The sequence below is a fragment of the Lipotes vexillifer genome, unplaced genomic scaffold (assembly GCF_000442215.2).
Source record: "Lipotes vexillifer unplaced genomic scaffold, Lipotes_vexillifer_v1.1 scaffold1126, whole genome shotgun sequence".
Classification (NCBI taxonomy): Eukaryota; Metazoa; Chordata; class Mammalia; order Artiodactyla; family Lipotidae; genus Lipotes; species Lipotes vexillifer.
The window spans coordinates 1,526,738-1,547,984 of NW_006781401.1; the positions used below are offsets into that span (position 1 = coordinate 1,526,738).

Here is a 21,247-nt window from a genome sequence, read left to right on the forward strand (position 1 = left end):
AACTTTAGCTACCTTTCCTCCATTTCTGCACAAGGATATTATTGAATATCTCAGCACATCTTTTCTACCAATGGCTATATGTAAGTTCGGTCTTACCTAATACTAGATTATTTTTATGTGTTGTATGAATGAAAATTGCTTTTGCTGTTTAGGCTACAGATTTTCAAGATTATAATGGAATCACTTGCTGTATACATGTGCTTTGATTTAAATTCAGTTATTTCAGCATGAATAGTATGGTGAACATCAAAGAAATGAAAAGACAATTATACCTTAGAACTGTTGTATTCACATAGTTTGATCTTATTGGATAGGAAGAAGGAACATGTCAAGGCACAGTCTGTATTTCCTCCATATAAATTATGGTATTTTTTGGCTACTTTAGAAAAAAGGGTGGAGCGAAGTGTTGCCTTTGATGTAGAAATTCTTATCTTTTGCATCTGAAAGAAGTAGGGTGTGTCGGGAAGAGCAATGGATAGAATCAGGATATGTAGATCTCCTGTGGTCTCAGTTCTGTCTGTAATCTGCTGTATGATGTGAGGTTGGGCGACTGACACAGTTGAAACCTCATCTCCAGAATGATGATATCATCAGCTTTCCCTCACAGGGGTGTTGTGATGACAAAATGAGTCAAAATTTATGAAAACACTTTGAAAAAAGCTGAAATTTACAACTCATGTGCAAGGTACTCTTATAAACATGGAATCGATATGAATTGTTTCACTTTTATAAACTTAATTCTGCAGGCTTTCCAGATGTGATAACAGAGAGAAAAAAATAAGTTGGGTTGTGTTTTTTATGATCAAAATCCTGCTAAAGTATTTTTTAAAAGAAATGGGTGATTAATTAATTTATGTTTCAGTGGATAATCTGAAAAGATTATGGGTTTAGGAGTCAAACATATCTAGATTCAGATCACAGCTCTGCTACCAACTAGCTATGTGAGCTTAGGCAAGTTACCTAACCTTTCTGTTTCTTACTTGTAAAATGAGAATAATGATAATACTGCCTCATAAGGTCACTGTGACAATTGAGATGATTAACTGGAATGTTGATAGAGTGCTAGCACAATCCCTAGTGTTCAATAAGTGTTAGTTTACTTCTCTCCTTCCCTCAACTCTTGTTCTATAATAATGCCTGTGTTGGTCACATTCAATTCCTAGAGATCATTTTTCACTGTTTTAATGTTATGTACTTTTATGATCTTATTAAAGTTGTTGCTTTGTAATAACAATTGGTAAACATATGTACCTTTGAGTCACATTTACTTATTTTACAATTCAGTTTAATTTTAGCTATGGAATTGTAATTTTCATGTCTTTTAAACAAAGAGTCTGACTTCTGCCTAAATTATATAGCTATTTAAAAAATTAGCAGACTGATTATACTGTTCAAGTAATAGAATATTTGATCGTTCTTTTTTTGGTTCTATGTATCCTTATTGACAAGTACTTGCTTATGGATACAGCCTTAGGATTGCATAGTTGTATTTTTTTTTTTTTTTTGGCGGTACGCGGGCCTCTCACTGTTGTGGCCTCTCCCGTTGTGGAGCACAGGCTCCGGACGCGCAGGCTCAGCGGCCATGGCTCACGGGCCCAGCTGCTCCGTGGCATGTGGGATCTTCCCGGACTGGGGCACGAACCTGTGTCCCCTGCATCGGCAGGTGGACTCTCAACCACTGCGCCACCAGGGAAGCACCCCTGTATTTTTTTTAAATAAGTATGTTAACTGTTAAACTTAGGCATAGAAATTTTTTTCTTTTTAAGAATAGTAGGTGAGGGGGCTTCCCTGGTGGCGCAGTGCTTGAGAGTCCGCCTGCCGATGCAGGAGACGCGGGTTCGTGCCCCGTTTCGGGAGGATCCCACATGCCGCGGAGCGGCTGGGCCCGTGAGCCATGGCCGCTGAGCCTGCGCGTCCGGAGCCTGTGCTCCGCAAATGGGAGAGGCCACAACAGTGAGAGGCCCGCATAACGCAAGAAAAAAAAAATAAAATAAAATAAAGTTAGCTACTTTTGTCATTATGTATCCTCCACATACTAAGATTCATTTCTCAGTTTGCAAGGATATGTTAGTGAATACATTTTGTGAAAAAAGAAGTGTAAGTAAAATATAGCTTTTTTCCATTGATGTCTAAAAAGTCTGTTTTTTCTCATAGTTGGATCAAACTTTTGATAGGGATGGGGTTTTTTTAGTTCAAAAACCCTTCATTCTTATTTGCTACTTTCTAGAATTCAGCATTTGAGATGAGAAGTTGGATGTCAGTCCGAATCTTAAAAGGATATTGGCTGTATCCTTCCTTCTTAGAAATAAGTTAATAATTTTGGGAGATGTAGTGCGTATTTCAGGCCCTTGAATTCATAAAGAGCAAATGAGCATGTGACAGCTGGCAACTTGTTTCTTCACCCTTGATTATTAATTTCTGCTTAATTAGAAACAGACCCCAAAACATGCCTTGTAGTCACATTGGAATCCTTACTTATTTAAATGTATGAACTTGGCAACTAAGGAGAACAAAATAGTAAGTTGAGTTGACAAAAATTGGTGAAAATTTTAGTGCTTATTAGTGGAGTAGCTTGGTGTTCGTTTAAAGGGTAGGGACAAGTCATTTCTGTCTCCATTTTTTTTTTTTTTACTGTAAAGGAGAGGTTTAGAAAATAATGTTCCATCTCTAAGGTTACTTCTGTCTTAATAATTCTAGGTTAAATAACATCAATCTTATTTTACGTAAGAGGCACATATCTTCCTCCAATGCAATCGCTGATCTGGTTCATTTATTTTGCTGCTCTGGTTTTAGTCTCCTAGTTCTGACTTTCTCGTTTCTCGTCACTATTCCTATAGTTCAACGGTAGCCAGTCTTTGTCATCTTTAAATCTTTGAAAAGAAATTGTGGTACTAACCTTTAAAGCCAAATTCTGTTAAACGATTCAGGCATTTCTTTTGTACTTATTCCTTCATACAGTAGATACAAAGGACATAGATCCAAAGATGGATGGAATTGAGTTAGAGATTAATCAAGTCAAACTGAATTGATGTGAGAATGTGTGCCTGTTGTTTGCATCCATGTTGGTTTTATTTTTGGAAGTTGTTTCAGTGTGTAGAAATTCTGACCAGAACAAGAGGGGAGCATTTAACTTCTTCGAGAATATTTTTATTTCAGGCCTGAGATGAAGGATGTTGCATTTTCTGAGTACTTGATAAAGTCTTTAAGACAAAAAGGCTTTTATCTCTTTGGTATGGTATTCACAAAGTCAAATGTAATACATGGACAGTTTTTCAGGTGTTAAATGATTATATCATTAAGGACTTAGAAGATGAAAGTCTGAGCTCTCAAGGGGACCTAATGAGGTATTGCAGCTCCTTCAGTTTAAGAGCCCTGCATGTATATCAGTTATGTCTTATATGTCATTTTTGTCATTAAACCAAGTACTGTGCTTTTATTTTAAATAACTCCTTTGAGGTGCTGCAGAGCAAACTGCAATTTATTGTAAAAATTTCCTTTGACATAACCTTTTCTTGTTAACTCTTTCCTTGTGTATATATTAAGATACACTTGTTTTTATTCTACATGTGTGCAATAGGCTTTGTTTATATATTAAAGGAGTTACTAAGAATTGAAAAAGTCATTTGCATTTCACCATGGAAACCTCTCTTTTTCCACAAAGGTTCTGTGATTTGTGGACCAAATTGAAATATGGATGTTGGAAAGATGATATTTTGGCAGAGAAAAGAAAAAGCGGGTCCCAAATGAACATTATGTGATGTAGGATACATTATTTTAAAGTGAATAGTAAAGCTAAACAATTAAATCAGTGAAAGAGCCTTCTAGCGGTATCTTGGTATCCTGATGTGCAGTCTCATCTAGTTTCTTTTCCAACTTGAATTTCCTCAAAAATCACTCATCCTCAGGTAAAAAAAGAGGTTCATTTAGATCTTTGCATTGAATTAAAAGCAACTGTATGATTTAATTGAAGGTCTGCTTCCAAACCATTGGCCTTGTATCATTTTTTTGTTCTATTGCTACTACAGAGGATGTGTGTTATGTTCTATGATCTTCCAAACACTAATAAGTAAAGATAATAGAAAAAAGACAGTAAAATACCAACACGAGATATTGATGGTATTTAAATAATCTTTTATATATAAAATCTGTTTTATTAGCTAATGATTATTTTTATAAAGTAGATCTTACTATACTTTAAGAGCTTTATTATTGAATTGTGGGAAATGTTTTGGAATAGGAATCCAGAAGGGCTGAATTGTAGGCTGAATGTCTCAACCTTATCAAACTTTAGTTTCTTTAGCTGTAAAGTTGTGAATAATCATAACCTCACTTGTCTACATCACAATGTTTGTTGTGAAGACCACGACATAACATATGGGAATGACCTTTGAATATTGTCTGATGTTATATCAATGTGTAACACTCAGTCAAATAATGGACATCTCAAATCCCATTGCAACTAATTCCAATATTCTGCTCAAAATCACATGTTGTCCTGAAATTTTGTCATCTTAAATATTGCTTGAAATAATAACGGGCCATCTGCTGAGGCTTGGGATTTTTTTCCCCTAGAGTGTGTTGTATAACAACAGTAATTGTTATGTCAGGTTTTGATCTCATAGAACCTGACAGAACACCTCTGCAGTGTTGATGGGCAATCCTGTCTCTATGACTTTTTATTAATCTACCAATCTGCACATATTTTAATGCTACATAGACTTCAGGTTCATGGTGTCTTAGTCCTCCCTTTATGTTGAACTGATATGACCTTCTGACAGCACAGGTATCTTATGCTCAAACCCTATCCCATGGATCACAGTTACCTCTGCTTACACAAACAGAGGCCACTTGCTAATCCAGGCAGCACAGGAAATGGTTCTGTCATATGGTAGAACTGGCATCAGAGTGTTTTTCTTCTTCCCAGGTGATTCCCTTACCTTTACCCCTTAAAAAGGTATAAGACTAGAGGGGTTTATTTAAATATATTTCAATTCAGACCACTTCTTACCACTGTCTCTCATCTGGACCAGACCAGTAGCTTCTGAGCTGGTCTCCATGCTTCTACTCTTAGCCCCCCTACAGCCTGCTCTCCACCCAAAAGCCAGAGCTATCCTCCAAACATGTGAGTCAGATCATGAATAGCCTCCCATCACTCCTACAAATCAAATTCAACACCCTTCCGTGGCCCACAAGGCCCTCTGCCTTGTGATGCCCTACTTCATCACTTGTGTCTGCTAATGTTCACTCTGCTCTGTCCATATTGGCCTTTCTGCAGTTCCATAAAGGCACCAAGCTTTTGCTTTTCCTCCGTGTCAAAAGCCCTTCGTGCAAATGGTCACATGATTTGCTTCCTCATTCCCTTCAGTTCTCAGCTCAAGTATCATAGTCTTCCCAGAGGCCCTTCCTTACTCTCAAGCTAAAATAGGACCTTCCATTGCTTTCTACGTATTCCCTTGCCCTGCTTTATATTTCTTCACAGGTATTTGTTTGCCTGTTCCTCTGGAATAGTGCTGTCCACAGAACTTTCTGCAATGATGGAAATGTTATATAAAATTCTGTGCTGTCCAGTAGAATAGCCGCTAGCCACATGTGGCAACTGAGCACTTGAAAATGTATCTAGTGAGAGAGAGGTTTTTAATTTAGTTTACTTTTAATTAGTTTAAATTTAACCACATGTGGCTACTATATTGGATAGCACAGCTCTAGCATTTAAGCGTCATAAAGACAAAGACTTGCCTATCTTATTTATGGCTGTGTCTCAAGGGCCTAGAACAATGTCTGGATACTGAAAAGAAAAATACTCTGTGAATAAATAAGTGATTAGCACATTAGCTGTGAAGTCAAGTGACAGGCTGTAGTCCTAATAATTAGGTTGGTGTTCACATGCAAAATTTAGTTTCTCGTTTATAAGATGGCTTTTCCCATATATATATATGTATTTTTTTTTAATGAGAATCATATAAGAGCTATACATGATAACACGTTAGGAATTATAAAATGCAGAAGCAGATTAAGAAATTGTTATTGTTCATAGAAAGAGGGGATGGTGGCAATGATTGTTTTGGTGGTGCTAGGAAGATCAGGGAATAGGTCTTAAAACTTAATTGTATTTTCTGAGCACAACATTAAATGTAAAATTGTCTTATTTTTATTACTTCTCTGCTTCCTTCCATCGTATGTAGCTTTGACCTTAGACACCCTCATGGGGACAAGCTGCACATCTGTTTGCCTCGTGCCTCTTTAACAAGATTCAATAAATGATGTGTGCCTCTGCATGTTTATTAAATTAGAATTGTGGTGATTTTGTTCAGTCTGTTAGAAAGCTATGAAATTGCAAGGCGCTGTCTGTTTATAGAAATATTGGAGCCAGTTTCTGAGGGCTGGAGCCACGGGAGCACTCTTGGCTTTGTGGCTGACCATTCTTGAGGGAGAGCGTAGATTTGTAGGGATAGGGGGGACATTCAGAGGTCACCGAGCCATTTGTCCTGTTCTCCAAATAAACTTCATCTAAATCATCTGAGACATTTGGGCATCTCTCCCATTTTTTTTTTTTTTAAATATTTATTTATTTACTTATTTTGGCTGCACCGGGTCTTAGCTGCAGCACATGGGATCTTTTAGTTGCAGCATACGAACTCCTAGCTGCATGCATGTGGGATCCAGTTCCCCAACCAGGGATCAAACTCGGGCCCCCTGCACTGGGCGCGTGGAGTCCCACCCACTGGACCACCAGGAAAGTCCCATCTCTCCCATTTTTAAAGGCCTCCAGGCACAGTGCTTCTCAGCCTACCTTAATAAGTAGTTTTCATTTTTTAGAAACACTTATAGTTTAAAAGTTTGAAATGAGTTTAAACAAAGGTGACAACACTTGTCCCAAAAGGAATGGATATAGTATACGTATAATTATTTTTCCTTGTGTATGTCAAAGACTACACTTTCTTTTGCTTTTGTCCCCCTTAAAGAAAGAACACGAGGGCATGCAATTATTCCTCCCACACTTGGACACCTTACTATTTCCTTTCTTTTTCTCATTCCTGTAGTAGTATTTCTCAAATGCAGCTCCAAGGCCCACTTGGTCAGAATCACTTGATGTCCTTATTAAACATGTAGCTTTCCTGCTTCCAAACTGATTGAGTTAGACTCTCTAGGTATGGGGCCCTGGAAGCTGAATTTGAACCACCTCCCTGTCTAAACTCTGAGAGAAACTGAATCTTTTTCTTTCGGATTTGGCACAAAGATTGTTTTCCTCGATTAATCGTATTTGATTAATCAGCTTTAACATCTAAGAGCAGTGAGCTGATCTTCACATCTTTGTATAATAACTAATTCTTATTTACATTGTATAACCAAACTAATTTATGTACCTGACTATCACCTGCTTAGTGGGTTAGCAGCAGCCCAGCAGTAAGTTACTAATAAAAGCAAACTCAGGTAAATGGAACTTTATAGATCTGTTTTATTTGTTTGTTTATTTCTGTAAAGCTGTTGTAAAGGCCACTGTCCATTGTGGTGCTCAGTTTTTTATGTTAAAAAGAAGAATCATGTTAAATTTTTTTTTGTCTTCTCTACTTTACTATACAACAAACCTTTTATTAGTGCTTTAATGATTCTTTTATACATGTGTTTTATTATAAGTTGCCTTATTCTTGTTGGTTGTAGGTGAGATACTATTCCCACACATTGCACTTTAATACTTTAAAATAAAGCAGATTTTAGGGTTATCTGCTTTTTTCTTGTTGTCTATGTTGTTGGTCTTCTGCAGTATGTGTTGGAAATTGAGAGTTGACTTTTTGAGGGTGTTATAGTCACTGTTTACTGTTCTGTTCATGCTTTCTTGACAATTTGCTACAGGAGCCCAGCTCTAAGGAGAGGTTTCTGCTATTCCTGCAATTATCCTGAGAAAAGGAATTCATTTTATATTTGAGTCCTTGTAAAGTATTGTGGGCCCTTTCTCAGTTACTGTGTTTAGAATAATAAAGTACTCTGGGGACAACATATTACCCCGAATGACCTCCATCAGTGATAGTTCTGGATGCTTATAGAGGTTACCTGATACCCTCTATTAAAAAAAGAAAGTTAATAAAGTATTGGATGTCATCCTGAACAAGCCACTTAAAGATGTCTCTTAAAAGTAGTATGTAAGTGGTTATCACATGGAGATCACAATTACACGGCTGAAAGATGAATTTTGAAGAAACCAACTGACTTTGTGATTGAATACTGCGGGATAGGATAAAATGTCCAGCAACAGCATTATTCACAGATTCAAAAAGTGCTGTATTTCAAACAACTCAGGTGGATGTGAAGATGGTAAGCTCTGGAAAACTAAAAAAGTGATTGTCATGGTGATTAAGATGCTGATGATGAAGTTACATGTGAAGGTTTGAATAAAATTGTTTAATGATAGGTAAGAGTTGAAAATAATTTTAAAATTGATATAACTAAATGCATATGGTACCCCTTAAAAGTAGACTCTTTCATCTGCATCTCTGAAAGTTAATACATTCAAGTCGTGTTCAAAAACGTTTTATTTTTACCTTCTTATTTGGATAACCTTCAATATGCCTTATATTTGGGTACATGGAGGATTCTGTTTTTTCTTTCTTTTCTACCTAGATATAAACATCTTGGAAACAGAGATCACATTTAAGTACAATTCTGATAAAACGATTACATTACCTTCTGGCATTACTCGTGCTCCTTGAAGATTCTCCCTAAGTGTGCCTATGATAATGACTACTGTAGCGTTTGTAGGCTAGGACAAATTTTGTGGTTTTATTTATGCAAAACTTCCATTGATTTTTTTTTCAAGTTTCTTCTCAGCTCTCATGCTCTATGTAAAGTAGCAGCTAAATATAAATGTACAAATATATAAATAAAAATATATATATATATAAATTGTGTCTAATCAAAAAAATTTTGGTTTCAGTGGGCTCCTCAAGGAGAGAAGGTGTTCCTGCCCACGTTAATCTCTCCGCATCATCCATGCTAATGATTGCAATGCAGTACACATCCAATCCAGGTAAGTGAAAATTTGGATGGCTCCAAACCAATAATTAAATAAGACATCAAATAAGCAAGCTAGGAATTCTCATGTGAGAAGAACTTCTCTTGGTAAATAGAAACTGGAGATGTGTTAGAAAACAGACTTTCAACTTGAAATAAATTTCCTTTGCCTCTTGCTATTAGCAGTAATCTTGCTGACTACTGATCTTTTTAGAATGTCTGAGAACACAGTTTTAGAACACTGACTGGAAATTGCTTGAATATAAATATATAGAAATAATTAAATTAGAAATATAAAAATCACCTGCAATTCTAACAACTAAAGATAACCACTGGGACTATTTTGTGAATTCGCTACTCTGACACCGCATGAATATCCTTGCACATAAATCGTTCGTTACATTCCTACTAATTATACGTGAAAGTACATTGTAACCTGTCACTGAGTGTTATTATAACATTTGTATAGAGATGGACAGATAAAAAGTAATATGTCATTTTGATCTGTGTTTCTTTGATTTCTAGTAATGTGGGACAGATTTAATCTGATGTATTCTGTTGGATTTCCATTCATTAGTGTAATTGCAGATGAACTTTGGGAAACTGACCTAAAAGGGGGCTGACTGTTGGAGTCACATGCTAAGATATGAACTCAGTTTTTATTTTCATTTGGAAAGTAAACAAATTTGGTGGCCCTGTTTTCAGCCTTCTGCTTAATTACATAATGAATAATAATTGAGTTTTTGACTCAGCATAAGGAAAACAATTTTTTTCATTTAAAAATCTTAATGCTTCTTAGCCTGGAGTGTCATCCTTTAAATATGAAATTCCTTATGATTATTATGTGCATTGAATTAAAGTGTATATTTTTGGGGAAGTTATACCTCGTGTCTCACTCTGGCTTAAAGGATCCTCATAATGTCATTTATATTTATTAGATTTTATGTCCTGAAAAAACCCCCTTCACATAGAATCTAGTTAGTTAACTAAAGTCTCATTATCAGGGTTTGGTCCTAATTTCGAAGTTGGGAGGCAGTAGAGCAGGTTGGGTAGAGTCGTGTGCTTTGAGGTTAAGGGTATGTGGGTTCATATCTGAGCTCAGTGCAGATTGCCAGGTAGCTTAACCTTGAGCAAGTTCTTTAACTCCCCTAAGACCAAGTTCCCTCATCTATAAAATGGGAATTCTTCCTGTAGTACCTTAAAATGTTGTTGTGAGGATTTAATGACTTAAGTGTGTGTGAAGTGCTTCCTTAGCATAGTGATTTGACACATCATAAGCACTGCTCAGTAAACAGTAACACGGATCTCTACAATCTGCCATTGTCTTCTTGGAGTTGAACGTTTCATTGGGAAACCACTGTGGTCAAATACTTCTGTTATTTCTTAATCTGTATCTTCATCTGTTCATGGGGGAACGTGTATAGCCAGCTATTCTATACTAAGAATGACATTTGGGACCCCAAATTAATCTTATGATGGGGGAAACATAAGAAGTGAGGTGCTATCCACCAGGGCACTCTCTGAGATCAAGCGGGTAGGGCATCATTATCCTTTGAACTTTTACTGGGGGAGACAGCAAGTGGCAGCCTGGTCCTTGTAGCTGATTGTGTATCAAGGATGGAGCAGTGTTCTTGCTCAGGCACCAGGAATTCATTGCATAACCCCTGTGTACATGGCTCCGTGCTAGGCATTGTGAAAACCACCCTGAAATGTAAGATATGATGCTTGCTATGGAGCTTATGTCTCATTGGGAAGATTAGGCATGTTTACATAAGTCATTAATTTACAATGTAAAGTAGTATGTAAAAAGTACCAAATAAATACTATAGGCTGTATTAATTCATCAGAGAAGAGAACTCTATGGGTTGAAATGATCAGGAAAGGCTTTGTGCCACTTGAGCAAAGAATGCGTCTTAAAATACGGATAGAATTTTGATTGATAAGGTAAATGGGGCATTCTGGGAGGGGAAGCAATTTATTTATTTATTTATTTTTGAATTTTCATTGGAGTATAGTTGCTTTGCAGTGTTGTGTTAGCTTCTACTACTGCACAACAAAATGAGTCAGCCATACATATACATATATCCCCTCCATTTAGAACACTACAGTGCATTAAGTAAAGTTCCCTGTTCTATACAGTATGTTCCCATCAGTTGTCTATTTTATACATAGTATCAATAGTGTATATGAGTCAATCCCAATCTCCCAATTCTTCCCACCCCCACCCCTTTCCCCCTTGGTATCCATTTGTTCTCTACGTCTGTGTTTCTATTTCTGTTTGGCAATTAAGATTATCTATATACCATTTTTCTATATTCCACATATATGTACAATATTTGTATTAATATACAATATATGTATTAATATACAATATTTGTTTTTCTCTTTCTGACTTACTTCACTCTGTATGACACTCTCTAGGTCCATCCACGTCTCTGTAAGTCACCCAGTTTTGTTCCTTTTTATGACTGAGTGATATTCCATTGTATATATGTTCCACATCTTTATACGTTCCTCTGTTGATGGACATTTAGGTTGCTTTCATGTCCTGGCTATTGTAAATAGTGCTGCTATGAACGTTGGGGTGCATATGTCTTTTTGAATTATGGTTTTCTCAGGGTATATGCCCAGTAGTGGGATTGCTGGGTCGTATGGTAGTTCTATTTGTAGGTTTTTTTTTTTTTTGTGGTATGCGGGCCTCTCACTGTTGTGGCCTCTCCCGTTGCGGAGCACAGGCTCCGGATGCGCAGGCTCAGTGGCCATGGCCCAGCCACTCCGCGGCATGTGGGATCCTCCCGGACCGGGGCACGTACCCATGTCCCCTGCATCGGCAGGCGGACTCTCAACCACTGCGCCAGCAGGGAAGCCCGGGTTCTTTGTTTTTTTGATGTTGAGCTGCATGAGCTGCTTGTATATTTTGGAGATTAATCCTTTGTCAGTTGCTTTGTTTGCAAATATTTTCTCCCATTCTGAGGGTTGCCTCTTGGTCTTGTTTGTGGTTTCCTTTGCTGTGCAAAAGCTTTTAAGTTTCATTAGGTCCCATTAGTTTATTTTTGTTTTTATTTTCATTACTCTAGGAGGTGGGTCAAAAAAGATCTTGCTGCGATTTATGTCAAAGAGTGTTCTGCCTATGTTTTCCTCTAAGAGTTTGATAGTGTCTGGCCTTACATTTAGGTCTTTAACCCATTTGGAGTTTATTTTTGTGTATGGTGTTAGGGAGTGTTCTAATTTCATTTTTCTACATGTAGCTGTCCAGTTTTCCCAGCACCACTTATTGAAGAGACTGTCTTTTCTCCATTGTATATTTTTGAGGAGGGGAAGCAGTTTAAATAAAGGGGCTCTCTAGGTCTGTTCATGGGCAGTCAGTGTACTCCTCTGAGCAAGGTTCGTGTAGCAAACATATGGAGAATAGCAGACACCGTGTAAGAGAAAGTACCCTGGAGCATCTGTGCTTGAGAACTCAGTCATGGCTTCAGAAAATTCCAAGCCTAGAGGACCATTTATATACTCCACAAACAGTTACTGAGTATCTGCTATGTGCCAGGCACTGGGAACACCGTAATTAGTAAAATAGAACCAACCCCTTTCCTCTCTTCATAAAGCTTATAGTGTGGTGGAAGGAGAAGACATTGATCAAATAATTGTAACAGCAAATGCCCAGTTTCAATTGTGACAAGTTCTTCGAATGATGTACATTGTGCTATGATGAGACCCTATAAAAGGGGATTTTTCTTTTATTGAACAGGTCAGGGAGGGCTTTTCTGGGAATATAACGTTTGGTCTGAGGACTGATGGATGAGTAGCATTAAGAAGGCCTATCAGGGAGTGGAGGTTTCCAGGTAGAGGAATCTCATATGTCAGAAGGGAGCCTGGCAAGCAGGTGGGACTGAAAGGTCATTGTAGCTGGAGCTCACAGTGAGGGCTGCTTGGTGTGAGATGAGACTGTAGGCTTCTGCAAGCCAGAACATGCAGGATGTCGTGGGCTCTGGGAGTCCTGCGTCTATCCCAAGTCTAATGGAAAAGTGCTGAAGGACTTTGAGTGGTGGTGTGTGTGTCACCCAAGCTGCAGTTGAGAATGGATTAAGAAGGAGCTGGAGTGGATACAGATGGACCCATGAGGAGGCCATTGCATTTGTGTAGGCATGTAAAAGTCAGGGTTGATTGAGCCTGAGAAAAGTGGATACATCTGAGAGCTATTTAGGAAGTAAAACTGATAGGGTGTGGTGATGTATTGGATATGGTTGCATTCTGGCTTCTGAACTGGGTGCATGGTGGTTCCATTCACTGCAAAAAGAGACACTGGAAGAGAAAGACCAGGTTTCTAAGGGAAGATCATGAGGTCTACTCTGGACATATTATGTTAGAAGGGTCTTTGAGACATTTGAGAGGAGATGATATACTTTAGACTAATACAATGTCATATGTCAATTATATCTTAATAAAACTGTGGAAAAAAATCACACATAACCTCAGTAATAGTTATACATATCCAAAACACAAAAATGCAAAAAAATCAGGTTTCTTCAGAAAAAAGAGGTAATAGTAATTAGGAAGTTGTATTATGAACTCAGAACTGAGTTCTGGGCTAGAAGTAATGAACTTTGAGCCCTCATGTAAGTGTCCAGTGCTATTCACTGGATTGCATACAGATGGTACCTGAAGTTGTACAGGCATACCTCCTTTTAGTGCACTTTGCTCTACTGTGCTTCACAGATATTGTGTTTTTTACAAATTGAAGTTTTGTGTCAACCCTGCATTGTCAGACAATGGTTAGCATTTTTTAGCAATGAAATATTTTAAAACTGAGGTGTGTACATTGGTTTTTAGGATATATTGCTATTGTACACTTAACAGACTACTTAATATATACTTTATGTTTATATAAAGTATACATTAATATACTTAATGTTTATATAGTGCGAACATAACTGTTATACGCATGGAGAAACCAAAAAGTTTGTATGATTCGCGTTATTGCAGTATTTGCTTTCTTGCTATGATCTGGAATGGAACGTGCAATATCTCTGAGATATTGCTGTATATGAGTGTGACATTACTTACAAGAGAGCACAGAATGAAAAGTGGATTTGACTTATGACCAGGCCTTCAGGAACTCCAACAGATACTGGCCCAGTGGAAGAAGAAGTCTTGGAGACAGCTCCGCAGCATCAGGGGCCTGAGAGGCCATCTTTGTGTTTCTCTTGACCTTCTCCTCATGTTTGCAAGATATGCCACAGTGGGGGTTATTATATTCTTACATAACTACGTCTAAAAACAGGTTTCAAAAATATATCCTATCAAATCCTATCAAAAATAGGATCAGTCAGGGTAATCAGAGAAAGGTCTCCTGGTGTGCCTCTTTCCTTCTGTCAAAGGGGAAAAATGAGTCTCAGAAGCTCCTCAGCAGATTCTTTCTTAGGTCTTGCTGGCCAGCACTGAGTCACATGGCCATCCCTAGCTGCAACAGAATCTGGGAAATTGTCTTGCTTGGCAGTCTGTGTACTGGGAGCTGAACAAGGAAGAAAGGGTTGTTGATAGCAATTGAGTAGCAACAACAGTGTCTGCCACAGGTAAAGGGGGGAGTCAGTCATGAAGTCAAGGAAAGAGGGTGGTCAGCAGTACTAAATGTTGCTGAAAGTCAAGTGGGAGGCAGACTGATAAATGTCCATAGAATTGAACGACATGGAGGTCATCGGTGACTAAAGGGAGACCTGCTTCAGTGCCATGATAGGGTTGGCAGATAGATTAGGGAAGGTATAAATCGGGTATCTAACTAGGGTGAAAGTATCTTTATTCCTCAAGTAAACATAGGCAAATCAAAGAAGATTGCTGTTGTATAGCTTTTAAGGACTCCTCAACAAGATGGAGTTGGTGATAAAAGACTGCCATTCTAATCCATCAGTCTGTCACTTGCTATCTGTCCAACCTTGGGCAAGGTAGGAAACTAAACCTCACTTTTTTAACTGCAACTTGGTGGTTATGAGATGCATAATACATAAAGCTCTTAGCTCAGTACCTGGCACATAATGAATGCTCAATAAATGTAAGCTTTTATTATGATCCTATTAGGCTATTTTTCTCCCCGTCTAGTTCTTGATTACATTGATATAAGTTTATGTTATAAAAGTATGATTACTATGGAGTTTTCTTAATATTTCCTTTGTTAAGATGAATAAAATACTTCTCAAGGATCTTGGAATAAAGCTTGATAAAGTCAAGGGCTTATATGATTTTTGAAAGGCATGAATATATGAAAATAAGTAATTTCTAATTTAATGATTAGGGTGAAAAGTCTAATATAATTTAGACTAATATAGTTTATTTTAAAGGATCTTTTGTCTGGTATTTACATTTCATGTTCAATTTATATTTTCTTCCTTACAGTATATCATTGTCAGTTATTGGAATGCCTCATGAAATATAAACAAGAAGTCTGGAAAGTAAGTTTGGGGCCACATTAAACTCATAGTCACAAGTTCAATTTGTATAATATAGTAAAAATTGTTTGCATATTAAAACTATTGTTTAGATCAAATTTATTGATGTCTTATTATTTTGGTATGGTAGAATTTATAATCCTTTCCTTACTGGTTAATTATTTACCATTTAGAGCAGAAATAATACTTGAAGAACACAGTGGCTTGGCAGAAAATGTAATTGGATATATCTTATTTTTGAAATTTAGCAAATACTATATTATGTGACAGTTTTACTTGATTTGAAATGTTGCTTGGGAAACTTTCTTCTTTCAAATAGGAGATGTGAATTATTAAGAAATATGTTTTAGGGAAATGTTTTTAAAAATGCAGTATTTGGCAAACTGGCTTTATGCTGTTCTAAAATCTCTCACGGTATTCTGAGGAGAGAAGAATTTGTTAAAAGATAGTGTACATCTGAACACTACTGGGGGGCTTATTTACAGGACCCATAAAAATAATAAAAAAATATCATAATATGATTTAATCTGCAAAGCCTATCTGGATGATGAGATTCCAGGGAAATTAACCACCTCAATCTCTCCATTAGAATTTTCACTGCTTTGGTAATATTGAATGAGCTACCTTTATTTTTATTTGATGATGCTAGTGAAAATATGCTTCTTGTCTCCTTTAGGATCTTTTGTATGTGATAGCCTATGGGCCTTCACAGGTGAAACCTCCAGCTGTGCAAATGCTGTTCCATTACTGGCCCAATTTAAAACCTCCTGGGGCAATAAGCGAGTACAGGGGCTTACAGTACACAGGTAAGATTAGGATAGCTCTGTGATGCCCCATCTTTATTTCTTCTGTGCCACATTTGCCTCACTTACTTGTATTTTTTAATCTTGCTAGATTAAATTTACTGTGCCTTTAGACATTGTCATAAATCCTTTTTGAAGCTAGGTGGTATAAAAATAAATTAATTAAAATTAATTTCAAAAGCTTTTATGACATCCTAGCAAGCCATGTTCCAGTCCCATTTGCTGTACACCTGGCCTCTGGTCTTAACACTGCTAACGCTGATCACTGCAAAGGTGTGAGCAGTCAGTAATGCTGCAGATTGGCTCAGATTTAGCAAAATCCCAAGTGGCTAATTCTGCTCTGTTGAGAAGGCTTGGAGTGCTTTCAGCATTACCAGTTCAGGCACTAAATAAAAATTAAATGACCCTGAAAGCCTAGGTAGACATGAAGAGTCAACCATTGGTGAATACTGGTATAATTAATCACCAACAAGTAAACACTGAGTTTATTGTAAAGACATATATTTACCAAAAACCAAACTAACCCTTATGTAGTTTATGTTTATATGTTATAAAATCAAAGAAGCAATCTATGGCTAATGGAGTTTCTGATGCCCCTGACTACCCTCTCCTCCCACTTGATTGTATAATGTTTTTCTGAAAATGGAAGAGATGTTTATTTTGGCATAGCTTTTATTCAAGTTATTGTGGAGTTGTATACTGATATTCTGAGAAAATACTTTTTTCTTGGCATCACTCATCTTTCCAAAGGTGATTTGAGGTGGTTCAGAGGGGATTTAACATAATTCAAGTGTCTGTTTTATGTTCCTCATTAAAGCCAAGTGTTAGAGGTATTGATGGTCCTTGGTGGGCTTATTCTAAACTCAGAACAAATAATATTGGCCTTAGTGGTAACAATAGTATTAATTGAAATGATGAAGGTAGATAGTAGGTAAATTTAAAAAAATGGAAATTGGTATCATTGATGTTTTATATCATTGCTAGCGGAGAATGTTTAAGCGTTGCTGAGTGGATAATTTGAGTGTAAAAGCAAGAAGTTGGAAGCACTAATAAAATAAAAGGTGAAATGACGGAAATATTTGACACCAATCCCTTCTCAATAGATCCCTGAAATAAGCGTTTATGTGATGTATGAATGGGTAACTAGTATCAAATGAAATTTATTCATTTGATACATATTTGAAGAGTACTATAGGAAAGAGAAAGTATAGTGCTAGGCACTATACTTTGTGTTGATGTTAGAAGAACTGACACAAAACCAGACCCCATGGAGCTTAATGCAGTCTAGATATGGAAATTCATTCATTTCCTCAACAAATATCTATGGGGCATCTACTATTAGTCAGACATTATCCTAAGCACTGGCGGTACAGTGATTAAAAAAAACAGGCTAAGACATTGGTGCTAACATTCCAGCTGGGGGAAAGACCAGGAAACTGACAGTGTAATAAGCACTAAGGTAGAGCAAAATACAAGAGAGCTGTGGGAACACACAGGAAAAGCCTTTGAACTCACCCTGATGGTGGGCAAATTTGGGGAAGGTTAAGTTGTCAGGTAAAGTCCTCAAGTGTGTGACATGAAAGCTGATGCCTGAAAGATATACGCACGATAGATAGAGTCATAAGGGGAGTGGATCATGAACCGCTAAAATGTGAGTTTGAGGCAGAAGGAACTGCATGGGTTCAGACTTGGAGGCTGAAGATAGCATGATCGTATTTAGGAACTGGAAAAAGTCGTATGCAGCCAGATAGTGGAGGGACAGGAGGAGGAAAGCCAGAGAGAAGCAGTAAGTCTGACAGGGCCTGTGAAAGAGTGTGGATTTTATCCTAGCAGCAAAGTGAAACCATGCACAGGTTTTAAATGGAGAAACCACATGATGAGATTTGAGTGTTCAGAGCATCTGAGAAGCCTGGCAAACTGGCAGCCACTTCCATTTACCCCCATGACCATACCCTTTTGGAAGAGCCAGCCAAACCTGTCTCCCCAGAATAGGTCAGCGTATGCTTACTGAGATCAGAAGAGAGGCTCTCACCTTCTCTTGGCTTATCTGAACAAGATGTCTCTGTCTAAAGGCATTCATTCTCCAGTCCATTCTTGTACTCATACCTCCACACACTTCCATCCTTTCGGTGTGTCATTATTTGTCTTCTACCTGCCAGCCTTTGTCCAAGGCCCTGGGAAACAGCTGTCTTGGAACTCCCATGCTAGTCAACCATCGTGTTTTGTGCAGGAAACAAGGGATCATGGAAAAAAATTAATCATTCTGATCTATGTATTACTATTTATCCAGCACTGGCTGTTTGTCTGACGTCATTCTAGCTGCTTATTATCTCACTTAATATGTTAGCCTTCTCCTAGTTGAACAAAATTTATGGACCAAGCGCCATATTGGGTTTTATAGACATTTTTCTCAGTTAATTCTCACAAAAATCTTGAGAGGTAGTTTTCTTATTGCAATGTTACAGATGAAGTGTAGGACAGAGAGTTTAAGTAACAGCACTAAGTTCACACAGATAATAAAGGAGCACAGCTTGAATTTGATCCTAGATCATCTTAATTGAAAATCCACATTGTTCTGTTCAATTCAGTTCTGTAATTAAATTTTAGCTGGAGCACTAGAAATTTTCTGCAATGCTTTCGACAATGAAATATGCACTAAAGGGTATCTTCGGTATTTAGGTGGTATTAAAACCCTAAATATTCTCAATAAAAAAATTATGCGGAGATAGAATTTTATGGACTTGGAAGCTCAAAGATGAAATGCTTTCTTAGGGACCAGCAACACTGTATGTCTTCCCAGTGATTTATTTCCTTTTTAAAAAGTAAATTTTATTTTTTATAAAAGGAAAATTTGCTTCTAGAAAAATTATAGAAATATGAAAGAAAGAAAAAAATGCTAACTAGAAATGACCATTATTAACATTTTGGTATATTTCCCTCCAGTTTTTTTGATGAGCATTTTAAAATACAATAGAGGTCATATTGTAAATAATTATACAAAGTTACCCCCCCCCTTACTATGACGTTTTTCAAATACAGAAAAGTTTAAAGAGTAACACTATGAACACACATATAGCCACCTAGATTTAATAATTGTTAGTAATTCACCATAATTTTAACTATACATGTATGTATTTAATTTATTTATTGCTTTTAAAGCATAATAACATGGGAATATTTACAGCTCATATGAAGATGATCAAATAGTGAGGATTTGGTAATCTACAATGTTTGCTTCTTTTGAGTTTATTAGTATTTATCAACAACAAAAACTACCCCAATTATTTTGGTCATTAAATACAAGTCTTAAAGATACAAAAAGTACAAGTTTCTTGGGAATGAAATAGCCATTATATTGTTTTATAAAGCTCTGCTGTGGGGGAGAAAGAAATTATTTAGCAATTTTCTTGCTACAGTGTGCCAATAGTACATAATTTAGCCTTTGTTAACAAAGATGAACACAAGTTATTGTGCAGTTTCCATCTGAATTAGAGGACAAAAATGTGGCACAATATATAATTTTCCAAGACCGAGATTGTGGCAAAAGTAGATCGAGAATGACTTAAGATAGCACTACAAGGTTAAACTTTGGTCTAGTCTACCACATATCTAACCCTACATTAGTAGAGTTGAATTCTTGAGTTGTATACAAGTTAAAAATACAAGAAGGCCTACCAGTCCTTTAATGTCCTAACTTCCTCCTCATTGACTTCTTATTTATCTTTTTATTATATTGATTTTATGTCCACATAATTTAAAATGTTTTAAACCATTTTATTGGTACATTATAGACATGTAAAAAAATACAAATTTTAAGTATATGTGGAACACCTCCCACCATGTTTACTACCATGATTACCTTCTCCTTCTGTCCCACAGGTAACCACTAGCCTGCCTTCTTTTTTTTTTTTTGGAAAGGAAAGTTTGCTTTATTTTGGATGCCGGCACACAAGGGGGTTGGCGGGGGGACTCCTGTCCAAAGGCCGACTCCCTCCCTCCCACACCCCCTCCACCCTGCCCTGCCAACAGTCAGTGGGCAAGAGCTTTTATAGACGGAGGGAGGGGGCTACATGCAGAAACAGAACAGTCAGCTCTGACAGTCATCTTGAAATTGGTTATTGTTGGTCTGACCAGCATCATCTTGATTGTCTTAAGTACAGTTAATCTTCAGTTCCAGGGTCGGTTTGTTCCCATTTCTCTGATAGCCTGACTTCTAACATCAGAGATTATTCTTGCCTAGTTTTTAATTTTATGTAAATTGAATCACACATTATGTGTGTGTGTGATTTATCCGTGGGTTGAGCATAACTGCACTTTGTTCATTTTTATTACTATATATATATATATCAATATTTTACCAAATGTATATACCACAGTTTATGTATCCATTTTACTATTAATGGATATTTGGGTTGTTCACACTTTAATTAATGGATATTTGGGTTGTTCACACTTTTTGGCTCTTACAAATAATGCCATGAACATCCTTCCACATATCTTTTGGTACACACATGAACACGTGTCTGCTAGATATATGCCTAGGGTAGAATTATTGGATCAGAGGGTATGAATCTATCCAGTTTTAATGGATAATGGCAAACAGTTTTCCAAAACTAGTAATGGTTGTACTAGTTTGTACTACTGTTAGTAGTGTATGAGAGCTCTTTTTGTCTATATTTCACATTTTGAGCAATACTTAATTTTATTTGTTTTCAAAATTGTAGTCATATTCGAGGATTTGTAGAAGTACCTTATTGTGTTTATAGTTTGTGTTTCCCTGATTACTAATGAAGTTGAACACTTTTTCATATATTTATTGGCCATTTGGATATCCTCTTTATATAATCTTTGTCAGTTACATATGTTACAAATATCTTTTCTTATTTTTTCTCTCTTTTAATGATGACTTTTGATTAACTGAGCTCCTTATTTTTAATGTAATCAAATTAGCAATCTTTTTCATTATATAAAGTGCTTTTTATATCCTAGGAAAATCTTTCC

General features: G+C 36.9%; 1 protein-coding gene across 1 annotated transcript in view; it reads left to right on the top strand.

The window, feature by feature from the left end:
- The window catches only part of UNC79 (unc-79 subunit of NALCN channel complex), a gene marked incomplete at its 3' end in the record, with an annotated part of 146,213 nt that overhangs the window by 24,870 nt on the left and 100,096 nt on the right, over positions 1-21,247 (top strand). Inside the window, exons 5-8 of the mRNA XM_007454732.1 lie at positions 1-80; positions 8,930-9,022; positions 15,391-15,446; positions 16,120-16,249. The exon at positions 1-80 is cut by the window's left edge and continues 91 nt beyond it. Of these exons, the coding sequence (XP_007454794.1) occupies positions 1-80; positions 8,930-9,022; positions 15,391-15,446; positions 16,120-16,249 (359 nt within the window). The remainder of the gene's footprint in view (positions 81-8,929; positions 9,023-15,390; positions 15,447-16,119; positions 16,250-21,247) is intronic.